The 16,919-nt window shown below is 43.3% G+C and overlaps 2 protein-coding genes across 12 annotated transcripts in view; one reads left to right on the forward strand and one right to left on the reverse strand.

Annotated features, from left to right (window-relative positions):
* Positions 1 to 868: 868 nt before the first annotated feature.
* On the reverse strand, positions 869 to 13,084 carry LOC150053745 (putative uncharacterized protein ZNRD1-AS1). Of its 4 annotated transcripts, none has more exons than XM_090345721.1 (4): positions 12,987 to 13,084; positions 5,099 to 5,577; positions 3,460 to 3,535; positions 869 to 2,229 (listed from the first exon to the last, which is right to left on the reverse strand). In XM_090345721.1, the coding sequence occupies exons 2-4, from the start codon at positions 5,296 to 5,298 to the stop codon at positions 1,393 to 1,395; spliced, it is 1,113 nt and encodes a 370-aa protein (XP_090201847.1). In that variant the 5' UTR covers positions 5,299 to 5,577; positions 12,987 to 13,084; the 3' UTR covers positions 869 to 1,392. The 4 variants fall into 4 exon arrangements, with proteins under 4 accessions (XP_090201847.1, XP_090201848.1, XP_090201846.1 ...); XM_090345722.1 differs by lacking the exon at positions 12,987 to 13,084 and adding an exon at positions 12,918 to 12,932; XM_090345720.1 differs by lacking the exon at positions 12,987 to 13,084 and adding an exon at positions 12,315 to 12,443.
* The window catches only part of Ate1 (arginyltransferase 1), an 89,331-nt gene continuing 84,941 nt past the window's right edge, over positions 12,530 to 16,919 (forward strand). For 4 of the 8 annotated variants that reach the window (XM_090345710.1, XM_090345715.1, XM_090345716.1 and 1 more), the window contains exons 1-2: positions 13,208 to 13,358; positions 15,416 to 15,479. In XM_090345710.1, the coding sequence (XP_090201836.1) occupies positions 13,253 to 13,358; positions 15,416 to 15,479 (170 nt within the window). In that variant the 5' untranslated portion in view covers positions 13,208 to 13,252. Of the gene's footprint in view, positions 12,809 to 13,207; positions 13,359 to 13,780; positions 13,801 to 15,415; positions 15,480 to 16,919 lie in introns of those variants that run through there. The other 4 variants (XM_090345711.1, XM_090345717.1, XM_090345718.1 and 1 more) reach the window with 2 other exon arrangements.

The raw sequence follows: 16,919 nt of genomic DNA on the forward strand, positions 1-16,919 counted from the left end.
CATATGAAATTGTTTTTACACATTAAAATGGTCAAATAGCAATTCATACAATTTAGCATATAATTTGCACACAGGGAGTTATTTTAGTCTTTGGTAAGCTAGCAACTCATGTGCTTCTCCTATCTGTGGGGCTTTCTAGTCTATCCTTGGTGCTATCTGGGTTCTTTCTCCCCTCTTCCACCTTTCTGCTTTTACCTTGTTTCTTTCCTCTCTGAAATTGGGAGTAGAGGTTCCTCTTTCTGTGGAAGGCTGTGGATTATGGCTCTTCCTGCTTCTTAGGAAACTGCCCTATTTGTCATTCCCTCTGTATGTATCTGGTTTTTATCTTAACTGCAGTCATCTGTCTCTAAAAAGTTGTTATTATAGGTTGTTTTTGCAGTACTAGTATTTGAACTTAGGGCCTAGCATTTGCTAGGTTGGCACTCTACCATTGAGCCTTATATACAGCTCTGCTATTTGCTGTTTTTTCAGATGTAGTCTAGTAGACTTCTCTGCCTAGGCTGGCTTCTGCTCTTAGCTGTCCAAGTAGCTAGACGGTGCCCGACCCTGCCTCCTTTCCTACCAGTCTACCCAGTGAGTCTGTATTAGGTCACTTTTATCAGTTCTTTTCCAAATTAATTACAATTAATAAAGTCTATGCATTTGACATGTAAAATTTTGATGTCTGTTCTTTCTCTAATTCCTTCCACAGACTTATCCTCTTGATTTTTGTAACCATCTCAAAACTATATTTGTGCTTAGATTTCTTGAAAAAGCTAGATATATGTCAACAACAGCTTTTGGGACACTTTTGAGTTATTTTAGCCAAAAGTATATAAATAGTTCCCTGGATCTTATAATCCCTGTACTGATAATTTTTTTTTTTTTTTTTTTTTTTTTTTGCCAGTCCTGGGGCTTGAACTCAGGGCGTGAACACTGTCCTTGGACTTTCTCAAGGCTAGAGCTCCACCATTTGAGCCACAGCACCACTTCCAGCATTTTTCTATGTATGTGGTACCAAGGAATTGACCTCGGGTCTTTGTGCATGCTAGGCAAGCACTCTACCACTAGGCCAAACTCATGGCCCTCTGTTGATAATTTTATCACATTATTTCCTCAGACAGAAACCTAGTGCTTTCTTTTCTTCCCCTATAATCACTGCACTCTATATCTTAACCAGTCACTAAATTCTCCCTGGTCTTGATTTTCTCCATCTTACTGAGGTTATTGCCATAGACCATCTGGTAGTCTGCTGTTTCCTATCTTATCTCTTCTAAACCTCTTCTAAGCCATTTATCCATTTCTTCATGATTTCCCACTGTGCTAATTACCATAAAATTAACAAAAGAAATATAATCCAGAAAATATGTAAACATTATTTTTTTCTGTTTTTGGTGATATTGGGGTTTGAACTTACGACCTCTTGCTCAGTAGGTAAGCATTTTCCCACTTGAACCATGCCCCTGGGTTTGTACTTTTCTTCTTCCTTAGTTGACTTCTTAAGAATGGTGGTATAGTCAAGAACTCCTTTCGGGGTGTTTTTTGAATTTTGACCTCTTTGGATTTTTTCAGCAGAATGGTCACTTCTATACGTGATTTCTGGCTAGGCTGGAAGATAGGGTATGCTGTGATCCTTTCAAACTTCTCCGCCTTCTTCTCCACTTGAGGTTTTAGGAAAACAGGAACATAGTTGGAGAGTTTCTGGGCTTCTCTTTCATCATTTCTCTGCTTTGTAAGTTTTCTCCCTCGAATCATTCGTTCTTGATGTTTCTTTATCTGTTCCTTTGCCCATGCCACCTTGGGCTTTTTTGTTTCTCTTTTGCATGTGTGCTGGACTTTTTCTTCATTGTGTGGTGTTATATTGGGGAAAAGCATTTCACTTGGAATTTTTTGAGGGAGTAGTTTATATTTATTGTCTCGGAGTCCTCTAGCTCGTTCAGCTCGGTATATGTGTTTCTGTATATGATTCAGTTCCCTTTCAGACACTAAATAGTCCCATTTTTCATCATCTTCAGACTTTTCACCTTGTGGTTTCTTTTCTTCCTGTGTTTTTACTTCCCATTTGGGATCTGTTTTCTGGTTTCTCATTTGCTCCATCAACATTTTTTGAAGTTGATAGTAGAATGTTTCTGTTTTAGCACACTGGGAGTCAAAAGACGCAGCCTTATATTTATTAACTCTTTCAGTCTCCTTCTTAAATTCTTGGGAGATCAGCTTTCTCACATCTGAAGAATAGATGCCACCTAAACACTTGTTTGAAGGGAGAAATCAGAAGAGAGTTATGATGCAGGTCTCAAGGGGCTGACAGCTCTGCCAACACTCCCACACTGTGCCCGTGTCTTCCTCTTCAAACCTCATGTAGCCCCTCTTCTAGTTAGTGCTCCTGCTGCTCAAGGGCACTTAAACTTAGCACTTTTCCCCTTCCTACTTCCCAGTCACCTCCTTGCCTCTGTCACAGACTGCTTCCTTGTATTTACAGTAGAAAGATCACCTTTCTCCTAGCAAAACCAATTCTTCCACCTCTGTTAAACTTCCAGAATCTCAATTTTGCAATTATTAAATTCCCTTTCCTACATTATAAAAATTGCCTACTGCTAGGTGCCCATAACATATGCCTGTTTTCTCTCTCTCTCTGGCTTTTAACCCTCTTTTTGCCTTCATACCTCCATAGTATACCCTGAAATGGTTACCTGTATTCCCTCCCCAGTCTCAGCCCATCTCCTCTGGGTTTCCAGACTCTACTGTCTATGAGCTCTTTTCTAGTCTGCCAGTGTTCTCTATGTAGTGGTCTCATTTCTATTGCTGTCATAATTGGTCCCTCAACACATTTAATAGAGACAGCCATTCTTTCCTCTGATATTTTTCACTTCTGGCTTCCAGACACATGACTAAGATATCTCAAATCCCTCCCACACTATCGCAGCTATCAGCTCCTATCCCAGTTCTCTTCTTACCTCATAGCTATTCCTTCATCTTCATGGTCTGCCTTAAATGTAGTGCAGGAAAATGCAGCAGAAGAAAAAAATGTTTACGATACAGTACAGGGGGCCAGGAGTTTGGCCTTAGACCCTCAGTAGGGTTTATTTTGTTCAGCACTGCTAACCAGTAACTAGTACTCAAAGAAGCAAAAGACTTGAACACAACAGACAGTGTGCTTTCTCTTGAAATACGTGTGCCTTTTTTTTACTTCTATGGTATTCTCTCTCTCTCTCTCTCTCTCTCTCTCTCTCTGTACTGGGGTTTGAACTCTGGGCCTCTGTCTCATTCAGTTTTGCTTGTTCAGCTGGCACTCCATCACTTAAGCCTTGCTTCCAGCCTGGCTTTTACAGTTGGGAGTCTTGTGGGCTACCTGGCTGGGCTTGGAACCACAACCCTCCACATCAGCCTCCTGAGTGGCTAGGATTACAGGTATGAGCCACTGGTCCCCAGCTCATGAACTTATTATTGTGTCCAAAGTTCATGGCAAATGTATTTCCTCACCTTAATCTTCTTTTCTAGTGGGGAATAAGAACCTATTGCAATCCAAGGATCTTGAGTATTTTTAGCCCAGGCCAATCTAGAAGATAAAGAAAGTCTTGTAAGATTTGGAAGAAGTGTTAGAAAACATGAAGTCTAAAGAGCCGTGTTATATTTAGGGTTGTGACTGTCAGAAGCACTTTCAACACTGAAGCAAGATTGAAATGAGCCACTAATACCTGGTGGCAAGCCCATTTTTTTTTTTTTTGGCCAGTCCTGGGCTTGAGCTCAGGGCCTGAGCACTGTCCTTGGACTTTCTCAAGGCTAGAGCTCTACCACTTGAGCCTCAGCACCATTTCTGGCTTTTTTCTATGTATGTGGTACAGAGGAATCGAACCCGGGTCTTCATGCATGCTAGGCAAGCACTTTTACCGCTAGGCCAAACTCCCTGCCCCGACAAGCCCATTTTTAAGTGCAGATATTTGTAAAGTTATCAGTGTTAATTAACTTCCCACAGCAGTTACCTAACTAGAACATGTTTAATACTATTTCAAGTGGGGCTGGGAGTTTGGCCTACATACATAGGAAAAAACTGGAAGTGGTGCTGTGGCTCAAGTGGTAGAGCTCTAGCCTTGAGAAAAGTCCAAGGATGGTGTTCAGGCCCTGAGTTCAAGCCCCATGACTGGCAAAAAAAAAAAAAAATTCAAGTAATAAAACAAATGATTAAAAAATGAATATAGAAAAACTATAAGATTAAGCAGTTATCTGGCAAATACCATGTAACCCTGCTATTAATTACAATAAAAATATATGAAAAAAAAGAGATTTAAGCAGTTACATGTAGGCATCTTATTTCTTAGTCTGACTTGGGTTGGCTTCTAAAGATTTAGATCTCTAAGCCTCAGCCTTCGAAGTACTCAGGCATGAGCCATTAGCCTCCTGGCTTCCTTTTTCTTAAGTTTCCTTTTCTTTTTTTTTCCCCTGTCTGTTCTGGGGCTTGGACTCTGGGCCTGAGCCTTGTCCCTGAGCTCTTCAGTTCAAGGTTATGCTCTACCCCTTGAGCCATAGCACCACTTCCAGTTTGCTAGTGGTTAATTGCAGATAAGTCTCAAGGCCAGGAGTTTGGCTTAGTGGTAGAGTGCTTATCTAGCATGCACAAAGACCAGGGTTCAATATCACATACATAGCGAAAAGCTGGAAATGGTGTTGTGGCTCAAGGAGTAGAGCTCTAGCCTTGAGAACACCCAAGGACAGTGCTCAGACCCTGAGTTCAAGCCCTGGGACTGGCCAAAAAAAAAAAGAAAAGAGTCTCATGGACTTCAGTACCCGGGCTGGCTTTGAAATGGGATCCTCAAATCTCAGCCGCTTTAGTGGCTAGGATTACAGGCGTGAGCCACTGTGCCCAGCTTCTTTTTTGTTAGTTTCTAAATTTCTTGAGCTTATCCTTATACAATGCTATAAACTTGCTAAATCTCCCAAAGAACTTTCCCAGACAGGTACTCATCCCCTCTTTCATGGCAAACAGAATGGTCATCATGAAAGAGTTGGTTATTTGTCAGTGGCCCCAGAGTTAGTTTTATAGTGGGGGAATTCTGTTTGAGTACTCATACCCAGATATGCACATTCTTGTCTGTACCCCGAGTGTTAGGGAAAAAATACCTACTGTTCCTCTGCATTCAGACCCAACCACTCTGAGTCAGTTACCATGGGATGTTCTGAGTTGGGGGTGTAGGCAGGGTTACTGCATTCCTTCTGGGCATCTTCCAGGGTCACTTGGGCTGCTCTTGTAGCCTGCTGCCGTTTCTGCTCAGCAAGTTTGGCTTTAGCCATGGCTTTGTCGATGGCTAGCTGCACGTACAACATCTTGGCTCTTCGTTTGCTCTCAGCCTGTGCTCCTGAGCCGTTCCTAGTATTCTAACCTCTCATTACTCTTCAAAGTACTGACTGCTATCCACTAAAGTTTCTGGCCTTTGTTCAGACTTTCAACTGTCTACTTGCAGACCCCCGAGGGTGTCCTAGGTTGATTTCTAAGGCAACCAGAGCAATATGGCATCACTATGCCAGGTAGAGACTACTGTGAGGTGGTTTGTGATAGTCCCTTGGCAGGGAATGGGCTGCCTCCATGGGAGCTAGGTTCAATGGCTGCAACAGAAAGCAGAAGGCACAGTCATGAATCATAGGGTGGTGAAACATTTTTAGGGGCTGTAAGGGCACCCTTGTGGACTTGAACTATGGACCTGGGCACTGTCCCTTAACTTTATTGCTCGAGGCTGGCACTCTACTACTTGAGCATAGCCCCATTTCTGGCTTTTTTTTGCTGGTTAATTGGAGATGAGTTTGCAGACATTCCTGCCTGGAGTGGCTTTAACCTTGACCTTCAGATCTCAGCCTCCTGAGATTAAGATTATAGGTGTGAGCCACTGGTTCCTGGCTCTTTTTCACTTTAGTGTTTATGTTTCAGAAAACTTACGTAGACCCTTCATATATACTCACAGCTGGTAAAGGTCATGTGGTTTCATCACTACTTTGCTGGCATATCTTCAGCTAAATATGCTGCTACAGGGGCTTTGAGCTTTACTATATATAGTTGAATATACTTTTAGTCACATATTTACTTTATACTCACAACTGGGCAGTAAAGATAGGAAAGCAGAAAATTCTTGTGGTGAAATACAAACTAATGAAAATCATTCCTTATGTTCACTTTAAGAGACTTTTCACCATATGTGTAACCTGTATTCAAACCAAATAATCATGCAGCCTATTAAGTCTCTAGTTCTTAAAAAAAAGTGAGAAGGGGCCGGGAGTTTGGCCTAGTGGTTAAAGTGCTTGCCTAGCATGCATGAAGATCCGGGTTCGATTCCTCAGCACCACATACACAGAAAAAAGCCGGAAGTGGTGCTGAGGCTCCAGTGGTAGAGCTCTTCTAGCCTTGAGAAAATCCAAGGACAGTGCTCAGGCCCTGAGCTCAAGCCCAGGACCCGCAAAAAAAAAAAAAAAAAAAAAAAAAAGTGAGAAATATGGGTACTATTTACAACCTGGCTTGGTTTTTGCTGAGGATAGAACCTAGAGCTAGGTAAACATTCTTATCACACAACTGTACCTCTAGCCCACAACATGCTTATTAAGCATAAAGTCTAATATGCTACTTGCAAAGAAGTGCTTGAAATTGTACTCCCCAAGTAATAAAACATAAGGTTTTGAAAACATAAGGTTATGAAAAGAATCTATCTACCTAATCTATCTATCTAATGCTTAAAAATCAAGTTTCAAGCTGGGGCTGGTGGCTCACTTCTGTAATCTTAGCTACCCAGGAAGCTGAGATCTGAGGATCATGATTTGCACCTGAAAGCCAGACTGGGCCCTAAAGTCTATGAGAGTCTTCTCTCCAATTAAGCACCAGAAAACCCAAGTCATGCTGTGGCTAAAGTGGTAGAAGTATTAATGTTGAGCTGAAGAGTTCAGGGACAGTGGCCAGATCCAGAGTTCAAGACCCACAAACAACAACAACAAAAGTTTCAAAGATCAAGTTGTAAAAATTGTTTTATCTTCATACTAAAACACTAAAAATTTAATCTACATTTTCAGTATTGTTCTTTTTTTGAAGGCATCTTTATTTTATTTATCTTTTTTTCATTTTTTAATATATTTTTTATTGTAATTAATAGAAGGGTTACATGATATTTGCCAGATTAATGGTGCCTTAATTCCCACACATTGATACCCTTTCACATGTCATGGTCCCCATTTCCCTTCCCCCCTCCCCTACCCCTCATCTTGTTTTCCCCCGTTCCCTATCCAATTTCAGATTCAGTATTGTTCTTTAAGCCAAACCTGTAGCCATTCTAAAATTGACAAAAAGCCATGCGCTGCTAGCTGAGACCTTAGAATCTTGGTTCAAAGCCAGCCTAGGTAGGAATGTCTTGTGAGACTCTTATCTCTGATTAATCAGCAAAAAGATTGAAGTGGAAGTATAGCTCCAGTGCCAGCCTTTAATAAAACTTCCAAGCAAGAACAAGGTCCCTGAGTTTAAGCTTCAACACTGATACACACACTTAGATGTCAAAATCATGTGATAGAAATTCATCTCAATTACATGAGCACCAAACACCTGTTTTCAGCGGCTATGAGTCAGTTACCATGTGAAAAACTAAAAGGCAGAATTTAACCTCATGTAGAAACACAATAACCAATGACCAAAGTTGGGTGGTGGTTGTGTGTGTGTGTGTGGGGTGGTGGTGGTATGTGTGTGCTAGTAATGGGGCTTGAATTAAGGGCTACGTGCTCTTAGTTGGCTTTTCTTGTTTTTGTTTTTGTTTGCCAGTTCAGGGCCTGAAGACTGTCCTTGGATTTTTCTCAAGGCTAGAACTCTACCACTTGAGCCGCAGCACCACTTCTGGCTTTTTCTAAGTATGTGGTACCAAGGAATCGAACCCGGGTCTTCGTGCATGCTAGGCAAGCACTCTACCACTAGGCCAAACTCCCGGCCCCTTAGTTGGCTTTTTTGCTCAAAGCTCGTACTCTACCACTTGAGCCATAATTCCATTCTCAGCCTTTTTGCTGGTTAATTGGAGATAAGACTTTCATGGACTTTCCTGTGCTGGGCTGACTTTGAACCAGTATCCTCAGATTTCAACCTCTTGAGTAGCTAGGATTATGGACATTAGCTGTGTCTGGATGATAGCTTTTTAAATAAATTAAAAGTGCAATTCTGACATAAGCCTCTCTTGAAGCAAGTAATTAACAAAAGGCTTATGCTCAGAATTACAATAAGGAAGCTTACACAGGTAAAGGACATGGCCCTAGCTATTAATTAAGTACTATGTTGTAATTATTTACTTTCCCCATAAAAGAAAGTAGAAAGAGAAAAGAAAATAAAAAATAAACAATGCAAATAAGTAAACTTTTGGTAGTAAATCAGGTCGAAACAGAAAAAAAGACTAGACTCCTCTCTTGAAGTGAACAGTTTGAATTACATTTTTCTGTAAAATGAGGACAAGGCTGGGTGCCAGTGGCTCATGCCTATAATCCTAGCCTCCTAAGAGGCTGAGATCTGAGGATTGCCAGTCCAGGTATAACAGTCCCTAAGACTCTCATCTCCAACCAACCACCAGAAAACCACAAGTGGTGTTATGGCTCAAATGGTAGAGTGCTAGCCTTGAGCTGAAGAGCTCAGGGACAGCACCCAGGCCCAGAATTCAAGGCCCAGGACCAAAAAAAAGGACAAGCCTTTAGTCATAAGTATTCTCACAAGAAGATGATAGTGGTCCCTGAAATCAAAGTATTGTTGACAATTTCTTGTGTAAACAGCTTGAAGTGAACTTCATGGCATAACTGGAATAATTTCATTGGAATGACTGGAATTATGGGCTTATTTCTGTGTTCTTCTCTTCAGAGGTTCAGTCCACCCCCACTGGCTGCCTTGTTTCTGGGCCTGTGGTAAGGCAGTAACGTATCATAACAGAAAGGCATGGTGAAGCAGAGCTACTTACCTCGTGGCAGCTAGGAAGTGGAAGAAGCTACCTAAGAGGGAGCTAGGGCAAGCCATATCCTCCGAATTTGCACCCACAATTCCTTCAGCTAAGCCCTAGCTCCTGCAGCTTCCAGCACCTCCTAAAGCAGTACTCCCATATAAGAACCAAGCTTCAACACATGAGACTGTAGAGTTCATTTCCTATTCAAACCCTAATATGCCTGGAACTTGTTTTTTAATTATTGCATGAATCTATTTATCTATATCTATGTATGTGTGTCTAATCATATCTATTATCTGAAAGTTTGTGTGTGGGTGTATCAGTACTGAGGTGGCCTGGTCACTGCCCCTTAACTTTTTCATTTAAGACTAATGTTCTACCACTTGTCATTGTCCTACTTCTGACTTTCTGGTGGTTAATTGATTAAAAAGAAAATCTCCCTGAAAGATGAGCATGGTGGCTTATGCTTGTAATCCTAGCTACTCAGGAGGCTGTGATCTGAGGATCACATGGTTCAAAGCCAGCCCAGGCACAAAAGTCCATGAGACTCTCATCTTCAATTAACCACCAGAAAACCGGAAGTGGCACTGTGGCTTAAAGTGTTAGAGCTCAAGTCTTGAGCTGAAGAGCTCAGGGACGGCACACAAGCACAGAGTCCAAGCCCCATGACTGAAAAAAAATTCTCATGGACTTTCCACATGGATTGTCTTTGTATTAACTGGGATTACAGTTGTGAGCTATGTGCCTGGCCACATTCCTTTATTCTTTTAAAGTGCATGGGATCAATGATTGCCCCTTCCCCTACCTCTAGTGCTGGAATCCAAACTCAGGACTTAGCACATCACAATCCCCCCCCCTTTTTTTTTTGCCAGACCTGTGGCTTGAACTCAAGGCCTGAGCACTGTCCTTGGGCTTTCTCATGGCTAGAGCTCTACCCCTTAAGCCATAGCATCACTTCCTGCTTTTTCTATGTATGTGGTACTGGGTCTTTGTGCATGCTAGGCAAGCAACTCTACCACTAGCCGAAACTCCTGGCCCACAATCCCTTCCTCTTTGCTTCTGATACTAATAATTCTTTACTTACTTAGTTCTAGATATTTATCAATTTTATTGCTCTTTTGAGCCAGCTTTTGGGTTCATTCATCTTATCTTCTTTATTTTCTGTATTTCATTTTCTGCTCTACTTCTAGGTTTCCCTGCTTTCAGATTTCATTTTTTCCCATTTTCTAAGGTAGAAGTTTATTTTTAGTTTATTTAATTTATATACAATGTATTTTATAATGTATATAAGTTCCCTTTAAAGTATTGCCTTTGGTGCATTCCACAAATTTTACTTTGCAGTGAAGTCTATTTTAAATTTTCTCTTGAAATTTGACTAAATTGTTGAGCAGCATTCCTAGTTTGGAATTTCCAGCTACCTTTCTGACACTGATTTTTTCCAATGTAGTCATTCTATGGCTTCTGTTACTTCAAAATTAAGGGTTTTGTATTGAATGGCCCATTTTGTGGTCTATTGAATGTTCTGTGTGAACATGTGTTATTGGATGAAGAATTGTATAGATGCCAGATTTAGTTGATCAGGGTGGTGCTCAATTCAACCTTACCCTTACTGATTTTCTTCCATCTGGATCTGTCAATTATTGATACAGAGGTGTTGAAGTCTCCAATCAGAGTAGTAGGTTAAATTATTTTTAAAACAGCATATGAGGATATATTTTGCTAGTCTGTTGTTAGGTGCATACTCAGTGAAGAATTATGGCTCCTTGAAGCATGGACCTCTTTATCATTAATTTGGCTGTGAAGTCTAGTTTACATGACCTATAGCTATTTCATGTTTCTGCTCATTAGTGTCAGCTTTGTTTATCTTCCTTTTATCTGTCTGTTTTTATGCATAAAGTAGATTCTTTGGAAACATCCACTTTGGTCTTTATCTTCAAACTTCAGCTTCAAATTTGGCTAGGATTATTGTACAAGCCACCAGTGCTTGACAATATTTCGTAGTTCTCTACAAAGCACTCTTGTTCTGCCTTCCAACTATTTTCTTCCTTCTTTGGTTTTAGTTAGCATTTAATATGATTACACTCCCCCCCCCCCTTTAACATACTAAATATTCTTACTTTGCTTTTTACAAATGGTTGCCATTGAGCCTGTAGCATACAATTAACTCAAATTTTCTTTCATGTAACACTATACCAATTTAAGGTAGTGCAAAATATTATTAGTTCCTATCTCCTATAATACTGCTGGCGATTACTATTTTGAGTCAATCATTTATACATTAGATCAAACTGCTTCTGTTGGTACTTGTGTTTCAACTCTCTGTTGCTAAGCTTTTTTTTTTTTTTCTTTTTTTGTGGCTGTGGGCCTTGAACTCTGGGCCTGGGCCCTGTCCCTGAACTCTTCAGCTCAGACCCTACCCCTTGAGCCACAGCGTCACTTACGGTTTTCTAGTGGTAAACTGGTGATAAGAGCCTCACGGACTTTTTAGTGCCTGGGCTAGCTTTGAATAGAGATGCTCAGATCTCAACCTCCTGAGTAGGTAGGGTTACAGGTGTGAGCCAACGCACCCTGCTCCTAAGTTTTTTTTTGCCCAGGACTAATGATCTATCATTTGAATTATGCTTCCAGTCTCCTCTCCCCACCCCACCCCCCCTTAAATTTTTTTTTTTTTCCTGGTTAAGTGGAGACAAGATTCTCTGCTTGGGTTAGCTTTGGACCTTCACTTTCTGATCTCAGCATCTTGAGTGACTAGGATTATAGATTTGAGCTATTGGCACCTGGCTAGATCTTATCTATCTATCTATCTACTCTCTTTCTGTTCTGTTTGTTCGTTTATATGTCTTTAGGAGTATAAGAGGAGGCACTGAAAAGGAAGGAAAAAGTGTAAACAAGTGCAACAATGGCACTCACTGGACACTATGTTGAAAATGAACTATACAACTTGTGGATGGGGATGGAAGAGAAAATCTAGGACAGAACAAGAGAAGGGGTGACACTATCCAAAAAGAAAATGTACTCACTTCCTGACTTACATGATTGTAGGTGCTCTTGATAATATCACCTTGCTAATAATTTAGGTCGTTGCAAACTGGAGATTTCTGTTGAATTCAACCTTACATATAGCAAAAACATATCTTTACAAGTAAAATGTAAAACTTATTTTACATTAAGAAAATGTAGATACCGGGGCCGGGAGTTTGGCCTAGTGGTTAAAGTGCTTGCCTAGCATGCACGAAGACCCGGGTTCGATTCCTTGGTACCACATACATAGACAAAAGCCGGAAGTGGTGCTGAGGCTCAAGTGGTAGAGCTCTAGCCTTGAGAAAGTCCAAGGACAATGCTCAGGTCCTGAGCTCAAGCCCAGGACTGGGAAAAAAAAAAAAGAAAGAAAATGTAGATACTGACTTTCCATTCGGCTCAACTGACTGGAGGCGCCGGTGATGGCTTTGAAAAGCACTCAGGGTTCAGTTCTAGAACTCGGATGACTAACAGAAAGCCGTGCGGGCTCCCGGCCGAGGGGCTCCGGCGCCAGCTCTTCTGTCGGAAGGGTTAATGGTTAACCTTGAACTGTGGCCCGCGGGGTCAGTCTGGGCCGGTCGGTACCCGGGAGCCTCAGCTTCCTCATCTGTGGAACGGGGTGGGCGGAGGCGTCTGAGGGGCCCGGGGCGCCCGGCCGCCGTCCCGCCGCCGTCCCGCCGCCGTCCCGCCGCCGCCGCCGCGGAGCCCCGCGCTGCGCCCTCCCGGGCTCCGGCTCCGCGGAGGTCAGCGCCGGGCGTCGAGAGGCGGGGCCCGCGGCGCGGCCTGCGCAGCGGCCATGGCTTCGCTGGTGGAGTACAAGGGCCTCAAGGCGGGCTACCACTGCGGCTACTGCGACTCCACGGAGGGCAAGGCGTCGTGCGGTGAGTGTCAAGGCGTCGAGGCGGCCGCCGCCCCGGCCTCGGCCCTCGCGGGCGCCCGCTGCGCTCCAGCCGGCCCCCCGGCCCGGGAGAAGGACGGCTCGCTACCCACCTCCCGCCGGCCTTCCCCACTCGGGTCTTCTCAGCCCGCTCCCTTGCCCGCTCCGTCTGGCCGTCTCACCCTCACTGACGATGGCGGCGCCTCCTAGACAAGCAACGGAAATCGCAGCAGGCTGCCCTTAGTCAAGATGGCGCGGACGGCGTCAGCTCCCGGGGGCCACAGGCCAGGCTGGGCCTGCGGGTTCCCGTGTGGCTTCGCGCGAGCCTCGGGAACGCCCGGGCGCGCTGCATTGTGGGGCGGCGCGGCGGCGGCGGCGGCGTTGGCGGCGGCGTTGGCGGCGGCGGCGGCGTCAGGCCGGATTGTGGAGCGCTGGCGCGGCCGCAGCCATGGCTTCGTGGAACGCGCGGTCGCCTAGCATCGTAGAGTATTTCGAGGGCGAGGACTTCTACCGTTGCGGCTATTGCAAGAACGAGTCGGGCAGTCGCTCCCATGGTGAGCGAGCCGGGCAGGCGGGCGTGGGAAGCCGGGCGCCGCGGCTCCTCCGCAGGCCCGTGTCCCGCGGGGCGCCCCTGAGGGGCTGGGCTGTCCGGGTCCGGGGGCACCCGTGGCCGAGTCCTCAGGACGACGCTCGTCCGGCCCGCGTCGGGAGGCCGGTCGGCGGCTGTCGGGCTCCGGCAGGGAGGTTTGGGGAGCCCGGGCGTTCGCGCGGCGTCGCGGGTGCGGGGGCCGCCGGGGGTGAGCTGCGGCCGGCGTCGGGAGGAGGCGTGTGTGCGCGCACACCGGGCTGCACCGCAGCGGGGGAGCAAAGGAGCTCCGGTGACCCCCGCGCCTTCAGCCTGGGGAGCCCCGATCGCCCGGTCGATCGATCATCCATCCATCCATCCTTTTTAATCAGGGACTTGGAGACTACGTCATTCCTCTACCCACAGCCCAGGTTTCCTGGATGGTTTGTCCTGGTAAACAAAAACATCGTGCTGATTTCCCTTGACTCTGATCGGCGAAGCTGGAATGCAGAGTCTTCTTTTTTAACTTTAACGGGCCACTCTGGCACTGTGGGAAACGGGATGACCGTGAAAATATATAAATATAGGTTAGGCGTTTGTGTTTGTTTATTAAAGGACTGTGGATGAACGCTGGGTTGTTTTTTTTTTTTTTTTTTTTTTTTGTCGCCCGTGCTGTGTCCTTTAAAAGTTTCTTAGGCGCCTCTGTGGGCATCAGTCCTGGGTAGATCTTTACGCAAGTTTTTAGAAATGCAGATCTTATGGGAGGTGGGACCCAGCCTAGGTTCTCTGACCTCCTGTTGATCCGCAAAAGGCCGGAAGTGATTGCAGAGGCTGCAGTGGCCGCAAAGTAGTGCATCACCAGCCCCTAGGGCAAGGACGAGGGGTAGCTGGAGGCCTTGAATTCAAGTGGCACAGCTGGAAAAAAAAAGGAAATGTCTTAATAGCCTTCCAGGATCGGTTTAAACAGAGTTCTCAGAGGGACCCTGGAGAAGCACCATCAACTAGTGATTGTCTTAGAGTGATCAAAGTTTTCTTGTGACCCTAGTATCTGTATGATCAATGTTGTATTAAATGTGTCTGAAATAGTTTAGTAGGGCCCGAATTCTCATTCTTTCTCTTTTCCTTTTGTTCCTGCTAGTCTTGGGGCTTGAACTCAGGGCCTGGTCCCTGGCTTTTGTTGTCAAGGCCTGTGCTCAGTCGTTGGAACCATAGCTCCATTTGCGGCTTCTTTGGGGGAGGGTAGTTTTATTAGCAATAAGATTTTCACGGACTTTACTGCTTGGGCTAGCTTTGATCCATTTTCTTCAGCTCAGCCTCCTGAGTAGCTAGGTATAAGCAGTTATTTTTTTCTACTAACTTTAGTAAGAGAAAATTGGTTAACCAAAATGTCCTGTTTCAAGTTTTAAAGATAGCTGCATTCAGTCTTTTCATCTAGAGAAATACGTATAAGTTTCTGTCATTTCAATTTTAATCTTTATCATAGGGTACCAGTCTGTTGGGTAGGTGAGTATTTCTTTTGCCATCTTACAGAGAATGGGTTTGAGGCTCATTGAATTACTTGTCGGTGTCAATGTCTACCTGCTGTGTACTGGACATTTATTTTTTCACCTAGGAGTATATGTATTTGTATATTTGTCCTGTTGTAATGTTCAAGACTGCTGTGTATGTATGCATATAGATTTTTGGAACTAATGTGCCCTAGAAAAAGTTGCTTTCTAATTTTGAAGAGACTAATGTATTAACTCCTTGGGGATGTTATTAAAATTGCACAGTGTGGCATATTTTGATTCTAGTGAGGATCCAGATTTATGAAACTAGAAAGGCTGTTGACTGATACCTAATTAATTGTGATCACTTTGGTGTATACTTGGTTTTTAGTTAAGGTAAATCTTTGTATATTATGTCAAACTAGCAAATGTGAATATATACAAATATTTTTATTCCTCCAATGTGAGTGCTCTAAAATTTTAGCTTAGTTGTTAAAATAATACTCTGGACTTAAAAATTAAGTCTGTTGTAATTAACATAGTACTTATTTATTTTTAGGCATGTGGGCACATTCTATGACAGTTCGGGATTATCAAGATCTTATAGACCGAGGATGGAGAAGGTAAGGCTCATTACAGTAACTACATTTTCTGGGATTACTCAGGTTGTTCTTATCATTGAAAAGTAGGAATTGCCTCTAAAGTATTCTTATTAAAAATTTGTTCTAAGCCAGGCACGGTGGCTCATGCCTGTAACCCTAGTTACTCAGGTTGTTTAGATCTGAGGATCAGTTCAAAGCCAGCCCAGGCAATAAAGTCTGTAAGACTCTTATCTCCAATTATCCAACAGAAAACCAGAAGTGGCTCAAGGGGTAGGGCCTTGAGCTGAAGAGCTCGGGGACAATGCCCAAGCCCACAGTTCAAGCCCCACAACCGACAAAAAAAAAAAAAAAATGTTTTTTCTAATATAAAACCTCTTCTGTTTAAATAGTTATGCAGAGGGGTTAACTCAACATGTCATTTTCTATGTACGGTTCATATTGATCAATGTCACCTCTTCTATCATTCTTTCTAAAAAAAACTGTTGGGAAGAGGTTTAAGAAAATGCTCATTATTCTCATGGTAGTATATGTCTGCAATCCCAACACTTAAGAGGACATGTTAGGAGGGTTGAAAGTTTAAGGCCAGCCTGGGCTACATAAGGATTTCTTACCTCAAGCCATTCAAAACAGGAAAAAACAAAAAGAAAAAGAAAACAGAAAAGAGAAAATATTCTTTTGCATAGTGATTTTATTCTCTTGAAATTTTATCAGGAAAAATTTAAAACATGCAGGAGAGTACATTGTAAGGAACTTTGTGTTCCTATCACTAATCTTCCAGTATTTAAAATTCTTCCAGTCTTCATTTCGTCTCTGCATTCCCTCCCTCATTCTCAGAGTACTTTACAATAAATTTCATCTGTATTTGACTAATCTGTATTTCCTTATTATTTCAGATAGCATATGGATAAAACTATAACAAGTGTAGCATACGGATAAGACTATAATAACTCTGGAGCTCTTTTCTTCCCCCCCCCCCCTCCCCAATTATGGGACCAGCAAAAAGACTCTGGGCCTTGAGCGTTTTCCCTGAGCTCTTCAGCTCGAGGCTTCTGCCCTACCTCTTGAGCCACAGCAACACTTCTGGCTTCCTAGAGGTTAACTGGAGATAGAGTCTCAAGGACTTTAGTGCCTGGGCTGGTTTTGAGCTGTGATCCTCAGATCTCAGCCTCCTGAATAGCTAGGATTACAGGTGTAATCCATGGCACCTGGCTTTAGTTTGTTATTTTTATGTGGGGAACTTTTGCTGTATATAAACACTAGCAATACTCAGAGCTAATATTTTCTAAAATACATGGGATTGTCTATACCAATGAAAATGTTACAATGTTATTTAAACTTAATAGTTAGACTCAAAAGGTAAATTGATATAAGTCAGATATGGAAGTGTTTTATGGAAATGTTTTGTATCCAATGATTTTGTATCCCTTTTTCAAAGGTAAGGAGCAGCTATTGAAGGATTCT

Source organism: Megascapheus bottae, chromosome 15, assembly GCF_031878675.1.
Source record: "Megascapheus bottae isolate mThoBot1 chromosome 15, mThoBot2.hap1, whole genome shotgun sequence".
NCBI lineage: Eukaryota > Metazoa > Chordata > Mammalia > Rodentia > Geomyidae > Megascapheus > Megascapheus bottae.

Excerpts from the sequence above, each read along its gene's own strand:
- LOC150053745 (XM_090345721.1), bottom strand. The coding sequence starts at position 5,298 with ATGTTGTACGTGCAGCTAGCCATCGACAAAGCCATGGCTAAAGCCAAA. Across the intron at positions 3,536-5,098 it reads GGTCTGAATGCAGAGGAACA|ATTGGCCTGGGCTAAAAATA; the intron begins GTAGGTATTTTT and ends TTTATCTTCTAG. Across the intron at positions 2,230-3,459 it reads CACTAGAAAAGAAGATTAAG|TGTTTAGGTGGCATCTATTC; the intron begins GTGAGGAAATAC and ends CCTTCAAACAAG.